We start from the raw sequence: 15,061 nt of genomic DNA, 5'->3' as shown, positions 1-15,061 counted from the left end.
TATGTTATAAATACGTTATTTATTTTCTGGAAATAATTCATACATCAGAGAGAAAAATGTTTGATTACGTACATTTACATACATTCAATATTTTATTGTTTTTATCAATATGTGTTAAAATATGTCTCTTCAAATGTGGCATATTTTTCGGTTGTAATGTGCATTTGTGGCATTTCAATTGCGTATTTAAATAATCTTTGCATTTTTGCGAAGAAATTTTTTTTATTTCGCCTTCTTCGTGCAATTGACGGGATATATCTAAAATTCAATCTGTGTTTAATTGTATCTAAGACGCTTATACAAATAAGGATATCGAATCGAATAAGGATATCAGACCAAACCTGACGAATGTAAAAAGAACGGTGTTGTAAATGAGTTCCAATGATATTTGGTTTTAAGACAAGGACTACAGAAATCCGTGCTTATTACATGTAAGTGCAGTCTTTGCATACTTGGCATCGCGTGATAACCCATGCTACAAGAATTATAATAGCATATAATTTCACTTATCAAATATATACAAAGGTAATAATACAATCTATATATATATTTTAAAATTATTTCAAAATTCCTTATACTTTTATATTATTACTGTCATTACAATATTAATATTGCTGTTTTATTTTAATCGATTTTAATTTAAAACTCACATGAATTCATAATCTGTGTGTTTCTCTACAAGACCACGAGCAATCTCATGCATATGTATTAGCAAATCTTGATGATTCCTTGTCACTTGCCATATGGAAAGGATATCCTCTTTTGGTAAAACCAAATAGTGAAATTGTGCTTTAGGATACTTATCTTTAATGACAACTATTTTGTCATCTTGCTTGATTATACATTCAGGATCCTCCATCGTTTTAAGTAAACCAGCAGTCCAGGGAATTATTTTTGGAGTCGCTGGTTCACTCGTATCCGATTTGCAATTACGTTTCATTATCACAATTATAATGTTTTTCTTATTATATTTTAATTTCTTATTAATATCATAAAAAAACCTACATGTAAAGTAAATATATATATAATCTACACTATTTCACACAAAAAAGATGAAGGAATAAGTAAATTGTTACATAGCAAATTAATAATTGACATTAATTTTGTGTAATATAAATATTTTCCTGATTATTTCATTATTACAGAATTTTTAAGCATAAATCATAGATATGGAAAAAAATCATCCTGTATTTATTATAAAATGTATTTATCTTATAAATAGCAATTTGTGTTAAACTACATAATAATTATATGTTGTCAATTAATATCGACAAGTTTATTCACTCAGAAAATGATTAATAATTCTCATACCTGATAATTGTGACACTTAATACTGCCAGTTAGTTGCGAGGTTAATTCTAACCTATAGCCTATAGCATATGTGTCAAGCGATGCTATTTTTGCCATATTATAATATTTTGCATTTTAACTGCATCCGTAGTATATTTCCTGTATTATGCACTTTGTGATAATTAAGAAACAAACATATAAAGTACACTAATTTAGGAAAATGAACGAGATAAATCCACCGCGCGAGGGAACGATTGACTTCGTGTTCTAAAAACAGCTGATCGCAGCGGTTCTCTAAAAACAGCTGATTGCAGTGTTCCGAAAACAGCTACAATGTTCCGACAACATCAGCTAATTGCAATGTTCCGAAAATAGCTGACCGCTGTTTTATTTTGTCATGCTGCAAAATATTTTATATCAACTGAATAGCCAAAATTTTTCATATTGTTCGAAATCTTCAAGATATTCTCTTTTAAATTTATGTTAAAGTATTATTATTTATTTTCTAGAAAACATGCTTTATATATATTTTATTATACTTACCAATTACATTAAACGATATAATTATAATAAATATCATTTACAATTTGAAGTTTTTCCAATTTTCAAGAGTTTAAATTTTTTCATTTCAAAAATTCTAAAAATTGTTAGAATCGCGATTTTTGGAATTAAATCGTCTAAGAATCGCAATTCCAAGAATTCCTAAAATTTTAATACTGATAATTTGAATCGGATAAATTAAACTCTCAAAAATCGAGAAAATATAACTATAGCAAAGAGCACGAAATATAATTACAAAAATCCAGAAATCTATGAACTTTAATATGTACTTATTTCTTTATCATTTTCTTGCTTTTTTTCCTAATACTTTTTTAATGTACATTTCTGACAACAATAATGTAAAAAGAAAGAGAAGATAGAAAAAAGATAACAAGTTTTAGCGAATAACTTTGTATTTATTTATTTTACTCAAGTGGAAGGCAATCGATAAATTCGCAACAAATAAAAATAAATAACACTCTCTCTAGCAATAATATTACGTGATCCGTTACTCTTAAGAGTATATCATTACAATAAATTCAATGATACTTAATAACAAAATACTTATGTATACCATCTTCTTCTTCTTGCAATGCGCGTATAAAATGTGTGTTCACGTGCGACACTATTATATTTCTTTCCCCTTGATGCAATCGCGCGGTTCATTATATATTTGATGAAGCTCTGTATATATGTATAGATGCGATCGGTTTATGTGCTTTACACCTTGCTTGGCTGCGTTTATTTCGTCCTGGGTTGCTCTCGCAAGTTATAAAGATTCATTATTCACACGTATACGCACATACACCGCAGACGCACTACACACGACAGACTACCAGATTCGCACAGCCTGACAGATCGATCAATCATCGGCAAAATCATGATGAACGACTTGTAATTGAAATAATTACGCGATTGCAACGTTAAGCATGGTGCTCGCTGCGACGCGAGCTCGATAAAGTAGAGACGCGGCCTTTTACGATAATATGATCTTTTTATTATATGATCGCGCGCGCGTCCTTCGATTATTCTAAATAAATTCGTTACGTCAAGCTCGCCGCTGCATAACACATATACATACACGCATACATGCACACATGCACTATCTCTCTTTCTAATATTATATATATACAATATTTTACAGAACAATAAAACTTTTATTGTCATGGCAAGGGATGGTGAGATGTGTGATGATTTTCTAAGTGATGCTAATAGTAAGGGATATTCATTTTTTGGCACCTTTTGTTGTTCACCCCGATGCCATGTTCCGTTTGTTTTGACAGACGTCGCTGTTTCAGGCCATACTCAATTTTAAAAGTGTCATTAACTTGGAAACTTTTTAATGATACGATTCGGGATTGAAAGCTTCAGACAACGGCGGAAGAAAACGACTCGAAAGCGAGACATTAAATGCAAATGTTAGTAAAACGCGATTACAAAGCGGTCTTTACGATGAATCGACAGCATTGCAAATTGATTAATAACGTATAAGAGCCACTTGATATGAAAAAAAAATTCTTTTAAGAGCATCTATAAAATATCCAAGCGATCAAGATCTCGATACATCGATTCCATTGGCACGTTTAATATCTCAAGTGGATTATAAAATTCATAAGGTTTTGCGGAATCAAGTTTGCTTATCAGTCCGATAAAAAAAAAAAGAAACGTTTCTGCGACCGGCTCCATAAGTCAGGATTTCTGGGGGAGGGAAAGGTAAACCGGCTCCTAATTAAATGCACTGAGTTCCGGGTTAATTACTTCTGCGCGTGTCTCGACAAACTCAACGATGCATTACGATGCACATTCTCCCATCGCGTTCATTTCTCTATCGGGCATTCTCGCGCACACGGAACATGGCAGTACCTCGAGATCTTAAGGATTCTTTGTGGAGCATAAATATGTTTGGAATGTTGCATTTTTTTCTTTTGCTGTTTCTGGTGAACGCGGGAAGAGGAAGTGATGATCGCGGGCCAATATGCCGTTTCATTAATGAGACTGAAATGAAACAGACTTCGTTAATCTTTTCTCATTCGAAACTAACAACTCGAATACAATATTCTCTCTCATTCTTTCTTTTTTCGTACTATATAATATCAGTCCCGCATGGAACTAAAAAGCTCGCCGTGAATTGACGCTTCAAGGCATGTCCGTCGCGAGGAAAACTCGGAACGTTGTAGGGTTTTCTAAAAACTATAACCACGATATTTTTCGAATAGAGTCGATCGCAGTGTGTATTGGGGTTTCGATTAGCACCATCGCTGTCCATAAACATTAACACATATCACATACACACATACACAGAAGAAAATCTGCAATCATCCGTAACATCTTAACAAAATTTCGACGTATTTGTTATTAAATCTTATGAAAAAATATTAATATTAATTTAAAAATACTAGAAATAATATATAAATTTTTAGATAAATAATATCTAAAATAGGAAATCATATAAAGGAGAAAACATTAATTGTTCATTATTGTAAAAATTATTTCCAGATATTTTCCATACATTATCTAAATGTTTGCTGGATTTTTTTTCAAATGTACGATTTATCATGCAAATGTTACAATTTTTCATGTTGCAATCAAACCGAGATTCTCTTATATTCCCTTAGATAAGCACTCACGCTCTTCGAAACACGCTAAAATCTCCCACACACACATACATACATACATATTCTTTCTCTTATAACCGAGCTCGCCGGCGCGGTCCTTCGTCGTTACGTCGACGCGCGAAGCCGCTTGGTCTCCGAAGAACGTTTCAGAAATATGCATGGCGACACAGTTTTATAGAATAACCATGAGTTGACACAGCATTCCCGACACGAGATTCTTCGATTTATATAGCGATCGCTCATGCGATGTGCGTAAATAGTTGCGGTTCGCGACACACGTGGCTTTGATCTCTCTTGTTCGTAGTTTGGAAACATGGAATGTTACAAAACATCAAAAAGATTAATTAGTCGCGGGAGAAGGACCGCGCCGTGGCAACCGATCCCGGCACAATTGTGCAGCTCGTTCGCGCGCAGCCTTTCCCTCGATTTCTTTCATCTCTATTATTAATGATTATCGATTAAAATACGCAATAATTCCTAACATCACATGCTCTGTGGCTTAGAAAATATTTATAGCTGCGCTGAAAGGTCCTCGAACTCGCGTATCCGAATGTTAGTCGACTCGCAGACGTTAAGCGCATATAGAAGTATATTTTACATATGTGTGTGTATATGTATACTTTTACACAATAATTATTATTACTATCATATTATATTAGATTTTGTAAGTATGTATAATTATGCAGTTATGTTACGATTGATTACAATTGAGGGAGAGCGGAGGATAGCGATTTAGGGGGCGGAGGGTTTATTCGAGAAGATCATATATACGAAGTGTTTCTCGTCTTCTTTTGTTTGACACACACGCTATTTCTCGCAATTATTAAAATTCAAGCAACACACGACTGGACAATAAAAACTAGCTTAGAAATGTATCGTAAACTGATTCTTTGGAGAATTTTGAATGTATCGCAATTATTTCCGGAACTATCGTCCTTTTTCCCTTATAATATTTAGGAGCGTTTACCGCATCCTAATTCCCGCACATTGCTATTTAATCGAGGATTTTAATTTGCATGAATGCAAGAAGGATAACACTCACAAAGCTCATTTCAAGCATTTATCGGATATTATATTTCTCGCGAAAATGATCGTTTATCGACCGAGAGAACAATGTATAGTTAGTGGTCATCGATCGAGGAAGAATACGCGGTAACACGCGCGTCAAACATTGTGAAAACTGATCCATATTTCGATATTCTTCTCGTTTTTGTTTGTTAATTACGATTATGATCGTGTGCAATTATACAGCACCTTTTTTTAGCAGTATGATTATGTTTTCAACACTCAACTTGTAAAGAATGTGCTGAAACACTTTTTGTCTCGATGCGCGCGTGTAAGTACATATTCGATGTAACGTCGATATACTCGTCATAAGATGCATCAGAGGTAAAGAGGGATGTCGCGAAACGATTTATATAAAATGCATCGTATAGATCCGATCAAAATATCCGGCAATATAATAATCTGACTGTTCGCATCCCTTTGTCTCTTTCTCTCAAATTATATTTTTGATTGCTTACCGAGAATTAAGTACATAACGCCGGATTACGAAACAATATCTTGGGCTAGGTCGCGAAATCTACTTTATCCCACGTCATTGGAGATAAATCGGACGACATCTTGAAGTCGGAGTCTTCCATGTTAAAGAGATCAAAGGAGTATTGATTGCTACCTAAGAGCGGGTCATAGATATCTGTAGCAGACGAGAGACTGATCAATGGCATAGTAGATTGATGGTTGGATGACAATGTTGTAGAAGTTGTGGGCGATTGAGGCATCAGGGAGTCTAACCAATCGGGATCGTCCATATCCATTGGCATGTCACAATCCAACTGGACAAAGTCCATCGGATCCAACGTTTCCAAATCCAGTCCTAGTTCCTATGTGAGAAATAAGATATCAATTTGAATAATAGCACTATTTTCACTTTTGATAATTATATTACATATTATTTTAATTAATACGCCAGAACATAACTATTCTATTCTCGATATAATTTTTTCCTAAGAAGGAAGGCTTACTTTGAGATCCAAATTCGCGTTGTCCGAAGAAGTCACTTCTTGCGGTGGCTGAGGGTCCGGAGATGTTTGTTGCGTCGATTGAGGACTGAGCAACATAGTGGTATCCATCTCGGCCTCGGCAGTCAAGAGATCCGTATTGAAAGACGAAATCTCCTCCTGCTGCTGCAGTTGTTGCAACGCGTTGGGTAATTGAATAGAAAATGCCGTTAACGGTAACGGCGGCGGCGGCGGCGGTGCCGGTGTCGATGGACTCGGGCAACCGCTCTGGGATACCTCCATCGGTATCGGACTGATCGGACTGATCGGACTCATTGGACTGGTGGCTGTAAAGACCAACGACTGAGTTGGACTGTCCGCCGGCGCGGTGAAGACCAGATTCTGCTGCAGCTGACGATTCGGAGTCGTAGGAGTAGCTGGATCTTGCGCGGCACTCGGCGGTAATTCGCCATTCTTGATGAGAATCTCCAATACATCGTCGACCACTTGACTCTTTATGTGACTCTTCTGGACCGGCTCGATTTTGACCTGTATAAATAAAATGCGCATCATTACAAAACTATACGTTTATAAAACATTAGAAGATATTGCAAAAGTTATAAGTTATAACTTTATAATACAAATTATAATTATATACTATAATATCATAAAACTTATTCTATACACAACAAAGCCTTAAAATATTATAATTGAAAATCATAATTGTACTCACCTTCAGCAACTTAGCGGCTTCATCGTACTGCGGTGGCGGTGGCTTGATGTCATCAGAGGTAGTTGTTTGTTGCTGCTGTTGAGCTTGTGCCTGCGCCATGAGAGCACCGAGCAGCGAGCTATTCAGCTTGGTCGGCTTTGCCAGATTCAGAACGATTGCTGTAGGTATTTGAACAGTAGTACTATTCTTGGACTGATTCTTCTTGTTGTTGATCGCGGTTAAAGTCGCGGAATCGAGAATGGCGGTCGCATTGTTTGGTTGTGCCTGTAAAAAGGCCGCGAGACTCGCTTTCGCATTAAGTTGTTGGATCGTGGCTTGTTGTTGCGTTTGTTGCTGCGATTGTTGTTGATTCTGCTGCTGTTGCTGCTGCTGTTGCAGGTGTTGAAGCTGTTGCAAATGTAATTGTAACTGTTGCTGTTGCATCTTGTTCTGTAGGTGTTGCTGCAGGACGAGTTTCTCGGCGCGCACCGTAGCCGGCTGCGTCTGGCGGATCTGCTGGAGCTGTTGCTGCGACCTGTATAGTTCACGTTGTAACTCCTCTATCCGTCTCCTCTGCACCTTGATGATATCATCTCCTGAAACACGAACTGCGTCGTAAAAACACCCACGTGTGTGCTGTCTCTCGAATCAACGGCCTCGCTCGAAAGTCTCATCGTCTCTCAGGCGCGCGCGCCAAAAATTTAAAGTGGCATTCGATATAACAAAGAGGTATTGAGATGACGTTTTTTTACCTGGTGGACTCGACGGATCGTCGTGCTCGCTACTGTGAGGCGAGGCCGTTCGTGGACTATGCGGCTCGTCCTTCACGATACAATTCGGACTCTTGGCTTGAGAACTGGATTCGTCCGTTGCCATCGGGCCAGGTGTGTCCATCAAGATGTGGCCCATATGCGTCATGTGCGGTCCATTGGACATCGAGTTGCTACTAGACGATTCCGTGAAGGGCTTTAATCGCTCGATCAATTGCGGTTTCGATCCCGACACCGGCAAGTTTCGTCGTTTCAATTCCACCTTGAGATCGCTCACTGCGAATGCGATGCGCGAAATAATTTTCTGCTCCTTATGGCGAATTTTTCTCGTATTAGTACTGTGTTTGGTACCTTTCATGTCCTCCAGCTTGCCCAGGGGCCTCAACGGAGGCTGCTCCAAAGGATTGTTCGAGGAATTCGAAGGAGCTGGACTGGCAGCGTTCGCACTACTTCCGCTCACGCTACCAGCGTCACTTGCACCGCTACTTGTGAGCGACAGCGGCTTCTGTGCAGCCGGCAAGATAATCTGTGGATACTGAATAAAAAAAGATGCTTTAATTTTGTAGCTTCATCAATAAAATATTCGTTTCGCGTCAAAATGCTAATTTAATATATATTCGAAGAATCACTTTGGAAATACTTTCTTTAAAGCTTTTTAAAAACAATATAAGATAATAAAACACTGTTTTGTACGAAAAATCCAACGAAATTGTGATAATTGAGTAAATGCAGAATTTTTTATTGCAAAAAAAATTGACTGTTACAATGTATGGGCTAATACCTTGTGCTGCCACTCGAGCTGCCATTGAAGGAACAGCTGCTGCTGTTGCAGGAGCAACTCGTAACTGGTCTCACCGGGTTGCGTGACGCCAAGACCGGAAGTACTAGACGACACCGGCGTCTTCTGCGCGTTTGGGGGACCCTATAACAAAGAGTCGAGTTGTGTTATATTATGAAGAAAACGTAGAAACACAACGTTCGTTTGACCATTCGTCCGCTTGACCGTCAAATCGGTGACGACTCACAAAACCCGACAAATAAACCCTGTCTTTGTGCATCTCGATTTACGTAACGCTACTCACGCTCCGTCAACAGATTTGAGATACTTTTTCTGACATCACCGTCTGGCGTTCCCGGTGCATCGCGAGGAGGAGAGGCGAAGGTAGGTGACGTAGCTCCGCTTCAGGCCGCACCGAGTGATAAATGATACATCAAGATGTTTTCTGCGCCCTCATTTGCACGCCCATTCCCGGCTCGCTTTCACACCGGCCAAGCCGTATCTCGGGTGTTTTGGGGCCTGGGCGACTCGGCCGCTCCGTTCGGTTCAGCTCGGGGGTTTATCGGGCCCGGGGGAGAAGGAGACCCCGCGCGGATGGTCCGCTCTCGCTCCTTGGCTTCCTCGCTCTTAGGTGCAATTAGCGCTCGAATTACTCAGAGCTAACGAGGTGGGTCCGGAGTCCCCCTCTTTCTCTCTCTCTCTCTCCCTCTCTCGGAAGATCGCGAGAGTTAATCACCCGATACGATCTCCCTTCGACGTTGCTCCTCCGGGCCCCGGTCTTTCCGCCGCGGCGGTCCATTGGAGCCGAGATTCACGGTCCGTGCTCCGTATTCGTTTTTACCTCGCCTTCTTCCTACTCGGCCACCTCTCTCTTCTTCTTGCTCTCGAGCCGGTCCTTTTTGCTCGTCTCATCTTTTTGCCGTGCTTGTTGCCACGCCGAAATGCGGCTCTCCGTTAGCCCGCACTGGCCGGGCACGGGAACTAGTTTGTAGTGCCACCCGGCGGTCCCGGGTACACGATAATTATCGCGCGCCTCTGTATATACACTTTGGCCGTGCCTCGGATCGAAGAAGATACTTTGCATCTCGTCCGTCGCGTTTTAGCCGTTTATCGTGACTGAGAAATTTCCGGTAATATTTTTTTTCCCTCGAATTTTATGCCGAAAGGCAATTTAAGCTGAGAAATTTTTATACGCTATTATATTTAAAATAAAAACAATATTTTAATGGAAAGTTATATTTAATTAGTAAATCTAATCTTATTGCATTTCACTAATAATTGCTAATTTTTGTACCATGATTTTATCCATTAAATTAATTAGTAAATAAAAAAATAATTTTAGTAGAAATATAGGATGTAGAAATCATTCTTTTTATTTTAATAGCGTATTATAAATTACTGATTGTGTTAATATCTATATATAACATACAGATATATTTTTAAAAAAATATGCAAATTTTCGATTCATCGATCAAGCTTGCTATTTACATAACATGGATTATGTGTAAAGATTCACGAAGCAAATGTGAACAGTGATGTCAGAATCTCGGTGCTCTTCGAGAATACCCCTTAATAACTTTCGTCGTGATTCAATGGTTATTCCGACGACATAATACACTCCGTGTAATAAAATCGATATCTCCAGACCGGAGAGAACGAACAGTATCATTCTGCAGCTCTTGGCGATAAAAGAAAAAAAGAAAAAGAAAAGAAATGAGACGCGCGAACGTCTCGCGTATTGCTCTCGTTTGTGCAAGTCACACAGAATGACACGGTTGTTCTCGTCTCGCCAAAATGTTGACACAATAAATTGAAAGCGAACTTACTTTATACTCGTGGAATTTGATGGTGCGGGTCTTGGGCTGGCTCTTGGTCTTCGACTTCTTTCTGTTCTTGTCCTTTCCGGGGGCGTCGCTCCTTTGGCACGTGGTGACGGCCGCGGCGGCAATCGGGCTCGGCTGGGGCCGTGGGGTGATCGCCGCTGGCGGCGGCGCCGGGGGCGACGCTATCGAGATGTTGGACAGAGGGCTCAGACTGGACGTGGTTGAGCCCAGGGACATCGGACTCGGCGCCGGCGCCAATGGCAGGAGGGTTGTCGACGGGCCATTCGTCGTCTGACTCGCCTATTAAAAAGAGGGACAGAAAGATTGCCCGGTAGTTTTTTAAACTTCCATAATAAGATCCATATTATAGATTGCTATCGAACGTAATTGTTGACAACTTAAGTATGCACTGGAATTAGCACACGTCATCGCAATCAATCTTTGCTCGATTAACGCTTTTATTGTCATTTAAATGTTCAGAAATCAATCTTGAAAAGGTTTATCACTGCTGCTGCTCCAAATTTACCTGCGTAGAGGTGTGCTGCTGGGCCTGCTGAATTTGTTGCTGTTGACTTTGCTGCTGCGTGCCTACAACGGTGTTGCAAAGCTCGGCGAAGGTCTGTATCGTCGATTCCGTGGACGTCTGCTGGAACACGGGGGACGTCGACGAGACCACAACGGCACCGCCGGTCGTGGGTATGCTGAGGGAAACTGTGACGATGCCCGCGGAGGCCGCGGCGGTTTCCAGGACGTCCGACGATCGCGACTCCAATTGCGGCGAGGGTGCGCCCTCCGAGCTCTGGGAGTCATCTTCGAAGGTAATGTAGTGGTCCGGATGCTGGGGCTTCGTCACTTGCCCCTCGCAGGTGGCCTTGAAGGGAATGTGACCCTCTGGGGAAGGAATTTAATTGATAAGAGATTGCAAAAACTTGATGTAATTCTGAATATGACGTAATATAATATTACAATAGTAAATCTATGTGCTTATTTTTATACATTGCATTTTTTTATGTCATAAGTAATCGTATCGTGCTATTTTATTTTAGTAAAGGCCATCGAGATAAGGATACCTTTGACTGCCCTCTCGATGGGCTCTTCAGTATGAAGGATATTCTTTTGGATGAGCTCGAGCGGTCCGGGTCGATGACTGAGCTGATCGTTGAGATGATCGGCTAGCCTGGCCTTCTTCAGCATCCGCTGCCGCTCGGCCAGGCTCGGATCCACGTGACCCACATCTTCGAGGATGTGCTGTCGAACGAGCTCGTCCCTACCTGGTCTCTGCTGGATCTTCGCCTTCAGCAGATCGCCTGTCTTTGCTCGCTCGAGCTGCTTCCGTTGCTCGTGAAACGCCGGTGGCGTTTTCAGCGCTGCGTGTGCGAGAAAAAAAACATCCTTGTCTCTCATATCGTATTTTATTTGCTCTTTCTGACGCGATTAATTTTACGCATGGCATGTCGTGCTAGTACGTCTCACCGCAAACTTTTTTTTTTCGCAAATAACGGAATAATCTGCAATCGCAGAAGGGGGACTGATTCGAGGCTGTCATAATTTTTCATTTCTGATTCTGGGTCGCAATTTTTACCGAGTAGATTTCCTTAAAAAAAAAAAAAGAAAAAAAAACAGATGCCCAATTTCTCGATGTCTCGTGCATGTTGCAAGCATCAATTTGATGATGACTCTCAAAATGCGTCCGCATGGCGCCATTTTCGTGTCAACATGACGCGTCCTCTTCTCCGCTCTCGCATTCCCCAACGCCATTAAGTCGCCGAATAAATGATCCCCAAAGCATGTTCATACCGCTGTGTATTTCCGGACGCGGATGCTGCGGACGTTGTCGTTGCGCTGGATAAAAGTGCGTGTACGCATCATCTACGATCTCCTCGTCGCCAACAGTGTAGTAACGGATACGTGAAAATACACGAGCGCGTCCTGGTATTTTAATGTACCGCGTGCCGTAAGTTTACGTCTTTGACAGGGCACGCCGGCGATTCTTTCCTCTCCTCTCGTTGCGGATTTTTTTTTTAGTGGGTTCGAGATTAATCGCGAATGCAATTCCATTCCACGTCGTTGTCCCGCGAGAGATGCAACGTTTCCTCGAATATTACTCTTCGACTCGTTACGGAAAATTTACGGTACTCTTACGAGGATGCGAGAATAAATAAAAAAAAAGGGATTTCCACGGCTTGTCGAATTACATGTTCAAAAATTTTACTGTAAATATACCGGATGTTTATAAATTATTTATATGTATATATATATACAGTATTTAAATCTTTTGCTTTCGCTTCCTCATTTCGAAACCTCTGTCATTTCGTTCCCTTCTTACCGCGAGATTTCGGAGGCACCGAGACGTCTGACGTCCTTGCAACGCCTATTCTAATCTCACGCGAAGTGTCTGAGGGGCGTCGTTAATTTGCCGCAATAAACGTCGTCTTCCGCGGTTGGAGTGAGCTCAAGATTCGGGAAATAAAATACGAAATTGCGATCTCTCTCTCTATACGACGATTGACATCTCGGGAGCAAATCGTGTAGATCTATTTACATTCGCTCGTTGCATACTTGTATGACACATATGATGATGCGGATGCACTTGATGATACCATACGATACAAATCTGGCAAGCATCTCGCTGCGGAGCGAAGCAATAAATTTCGTAGATAAATTAATATGAACAGATTAATATCGTTGTAAACGTATTAATATATAATTTCATTCAACTGGGTATTTATAGCTACTTAACGAGCAATCTTTTATACGTAAAGGTTTTCGTCATATTTAATGTATATAGTTTATAAATTATTAATAATGTATATAGTTTATGAATAAAGTAATTAAATTTTTTTTTTCATATTATTCACATGTAATATAATTTTATAGATTTAAAATAAAATAATATTGTTAAAGAAATTGTAAAGAAAAATACAAAAAAAATTATAACATTAAATTTCAATAGCCATTATTTCTCCTTAAATTTTAAAAGTTATATGAAATTTTAAATAACATTGAAAATATTCAAATAAAATATAAAAATACAAATGACAGTAATGATTGTGCCAAATGATTGTGATAAATAAGAAACTTTCCTGGTTTCGAAAAACTTTTCTCAGAAATGCATCGATTTCTGGAAGAAACTGGATTTATAACATAATTCCCTGGTCGGTTTCTGCGAAAGCGACTATTACCCTCGGACGCAGATGCGTATGCGAAGCGACTTTAAAGCCCCAAGGGAGTTGCAAATGAATGAATGCCGCACGGTATGGAAATGCGTATACACGGATGCGCATAAAGGCGAACGAGGCCTATCAAAGTGCGTATTTTCATCAACCCGGCACTATATGTATACCGGGCGCTATAAAACGCGCCGGCGCGCGCACGGTAACAAGAGCAATATTTTAGGGTGTGACCCAAATAATTACTGGATGCCGGTGCTCTCGTTCTGGTAAACATTTGGTATCCGTCGTAAATCTACCGAGCAACTAGAGACTGCCACTCTTATACCGTTGATCGCTTCGGGGATTTCGGGTGCGAAAGACGACGAGCGAGTAGTCACGCGAGTGTGTTTTTACTTTTGCTTCTTCATTTACACCGCTCCTCGCATGCCACGAGAATTTAGTTGATCTCATGATACGATAAAGAGGAATGATCGATTCGCTTATTGCGGAAAAGACGTGCGTTATAAAGGAGCAAGAAAACATTCTTGCAGTTGTTATTTTGTAGGAAAGTCAACTTGTGTTCTTTTTCTGGGATAGATCGATTTAATTATTACAAGATTAATTGACTCGATACAGACCCAATTCGTTTCACTTCTCAAAATTTACAAAAAACGATCGATAATTATCAATTCCTTTAATCGTCGCGAAGCAATTTATCACAATCTACAATTGTCCTAGATATATCAGAGCCTTACTTTTTATATATATATAATTCCCGATAAAGGCTCGATAAATGACTCATACATGCATCAATCTATCCGAACGAAAATGTTTTTAAGAGCGCGGAGACCGGTCGGCAATGATGTTCAATAACGGGTCGTAACGACAGCTGCGCAGATCAGCAACCAGTATCGGCGAAGATTTAACAGCCTCGAGTCCAAGCACAATTTTCCGCGGGGCACGCAAGAAAACAAAAAGGGAAAAAAAAATATAAATGGCGTAATAAACAACGGATCAACACTTACATGGCATGATGCCTTGCGCAACCAGCTGATTGATGGGTCGCCTCAGCATGAGCTTCACCTTCAACGCTGGAACAGAAAAAGCGAGCCGCCGGTCATAAAGTGCGTCTCCTTAGTTATGGGGAAGAAATTAGGGGCCAATTCGAAAGAGCGGCCTCCTCCATCTTCGTGGAACTTTTATTTGAACGAGTGCATTGCACCTCGGGGCGAGACATGGGCATAGGCGGGGAGGCCATTCGCGAAATCCTCCCGTCTCTCGACACGGCACCGCTCCAATTTCTGCGGGATTTCCGCCGAAGAGTCGCGACAGCCGCAAAATATCAAGCCGCGCGACGCGAGATGCTTCTATAAAAATCACG

At 40.3% G+C, this 15,061-nt stretch overlaps 2 protein-coding genes across 4 annotated transcripts; both read right to left on the bottom strand.

Annotated features, from left to right (window-relative positions):
* LOC115234801 (aprataxin) lies at positions 1-1,586 on the bottom strand. Of its 2 annotated transcripts, none has more exons than XM_029806143.1 (4): positions 1,312-1,586; positions 651-1,001; positions 342-475; positions 1-258 (listed from the first exon to the last, which is right to left on the bottom strand). In XM_029806143.1, the coding sequence occupies exons 2-4, from the start codon at positions 938-940 to the stop codon at positions 65-67; spliced, it is 618 nt and encodes a 205-aa protein (XP_029662003.1). In that variant the 5' UTR covers positions 941-1,001; positions 1,312-1,586; the 3' UTR covers positions 1-64. The 2 variants fall into 2 exon arrangements, with proteins under 2 accessions (XP_029662003.1, XP_029662004.1); XM_029806144.1 differs by having other exon boundaries at positions 651-926; positions 1,312-1,579.
* A 639-nt stretch (positions 1,587-2,225) lies between these two features.
* On the bottom strand, positions 2,226-14,766 carry LOC115234794 (myocardin-related transcription factor B-like). 2 transcript variants are annotated; one of them, XM_029806130.1, is made up of 10 exons: positions 14,706-14,766; positions 11,599-11,895; positions 11,055-11,419; positions 10,532-10,828; positions 8,709-8,849; positions 8,279-8,462; positions 7,910-8,203; positions 7,179-7,765; positions 6,470-6,994; positions 2,226-6,328 (listed from the first exon to the last, which is right to left on the bottom strand). In XM_029806130.1, the coding sequence occupies exons 1-10, from the start codon at positions 14,752-14,754 to the stop codon at positions 6,014-6,016; spliced, it is 3,054 nt and encodes a 1,017-aa protein (XP_029661990.1). In that variant the 5' UTR covers positions 14,755-14,766; the 3' UTR covers positions 2,226-6,013. The 2 variants fall into 2 exon arrangements, with proteins under 2 accessions (XP_029661990.1, XP_029661991.1); XM_029806131.1 differs by having other exon boundaries at positions 7,179-7,753.
* Positions 14,767-15,061: the final 295 nt, after the last annotated feature.

The sequence above is a fragment of the Formica exsecta genome, unplaced genomic scaffold, assembly GCF_003651465.1.
Source record: "Formica exsecta isolate Colony F162 unplaced genomic scaffold, ASM365146v1 scaffold207, whole genome shotgun sequence".
In the NCBI taxonomy this organism is placed as follows: Eukaryota; Metazoa; Arthropoda; class Insecta; order Hymenoptera; family Formicidae; genus Formica; species Formica exsecta.
The sequence above is the reverse complement of the archived record's forward strand: the minus strand, read 5'-3'. Positions and strand labels throughout refer to the sequence as shown.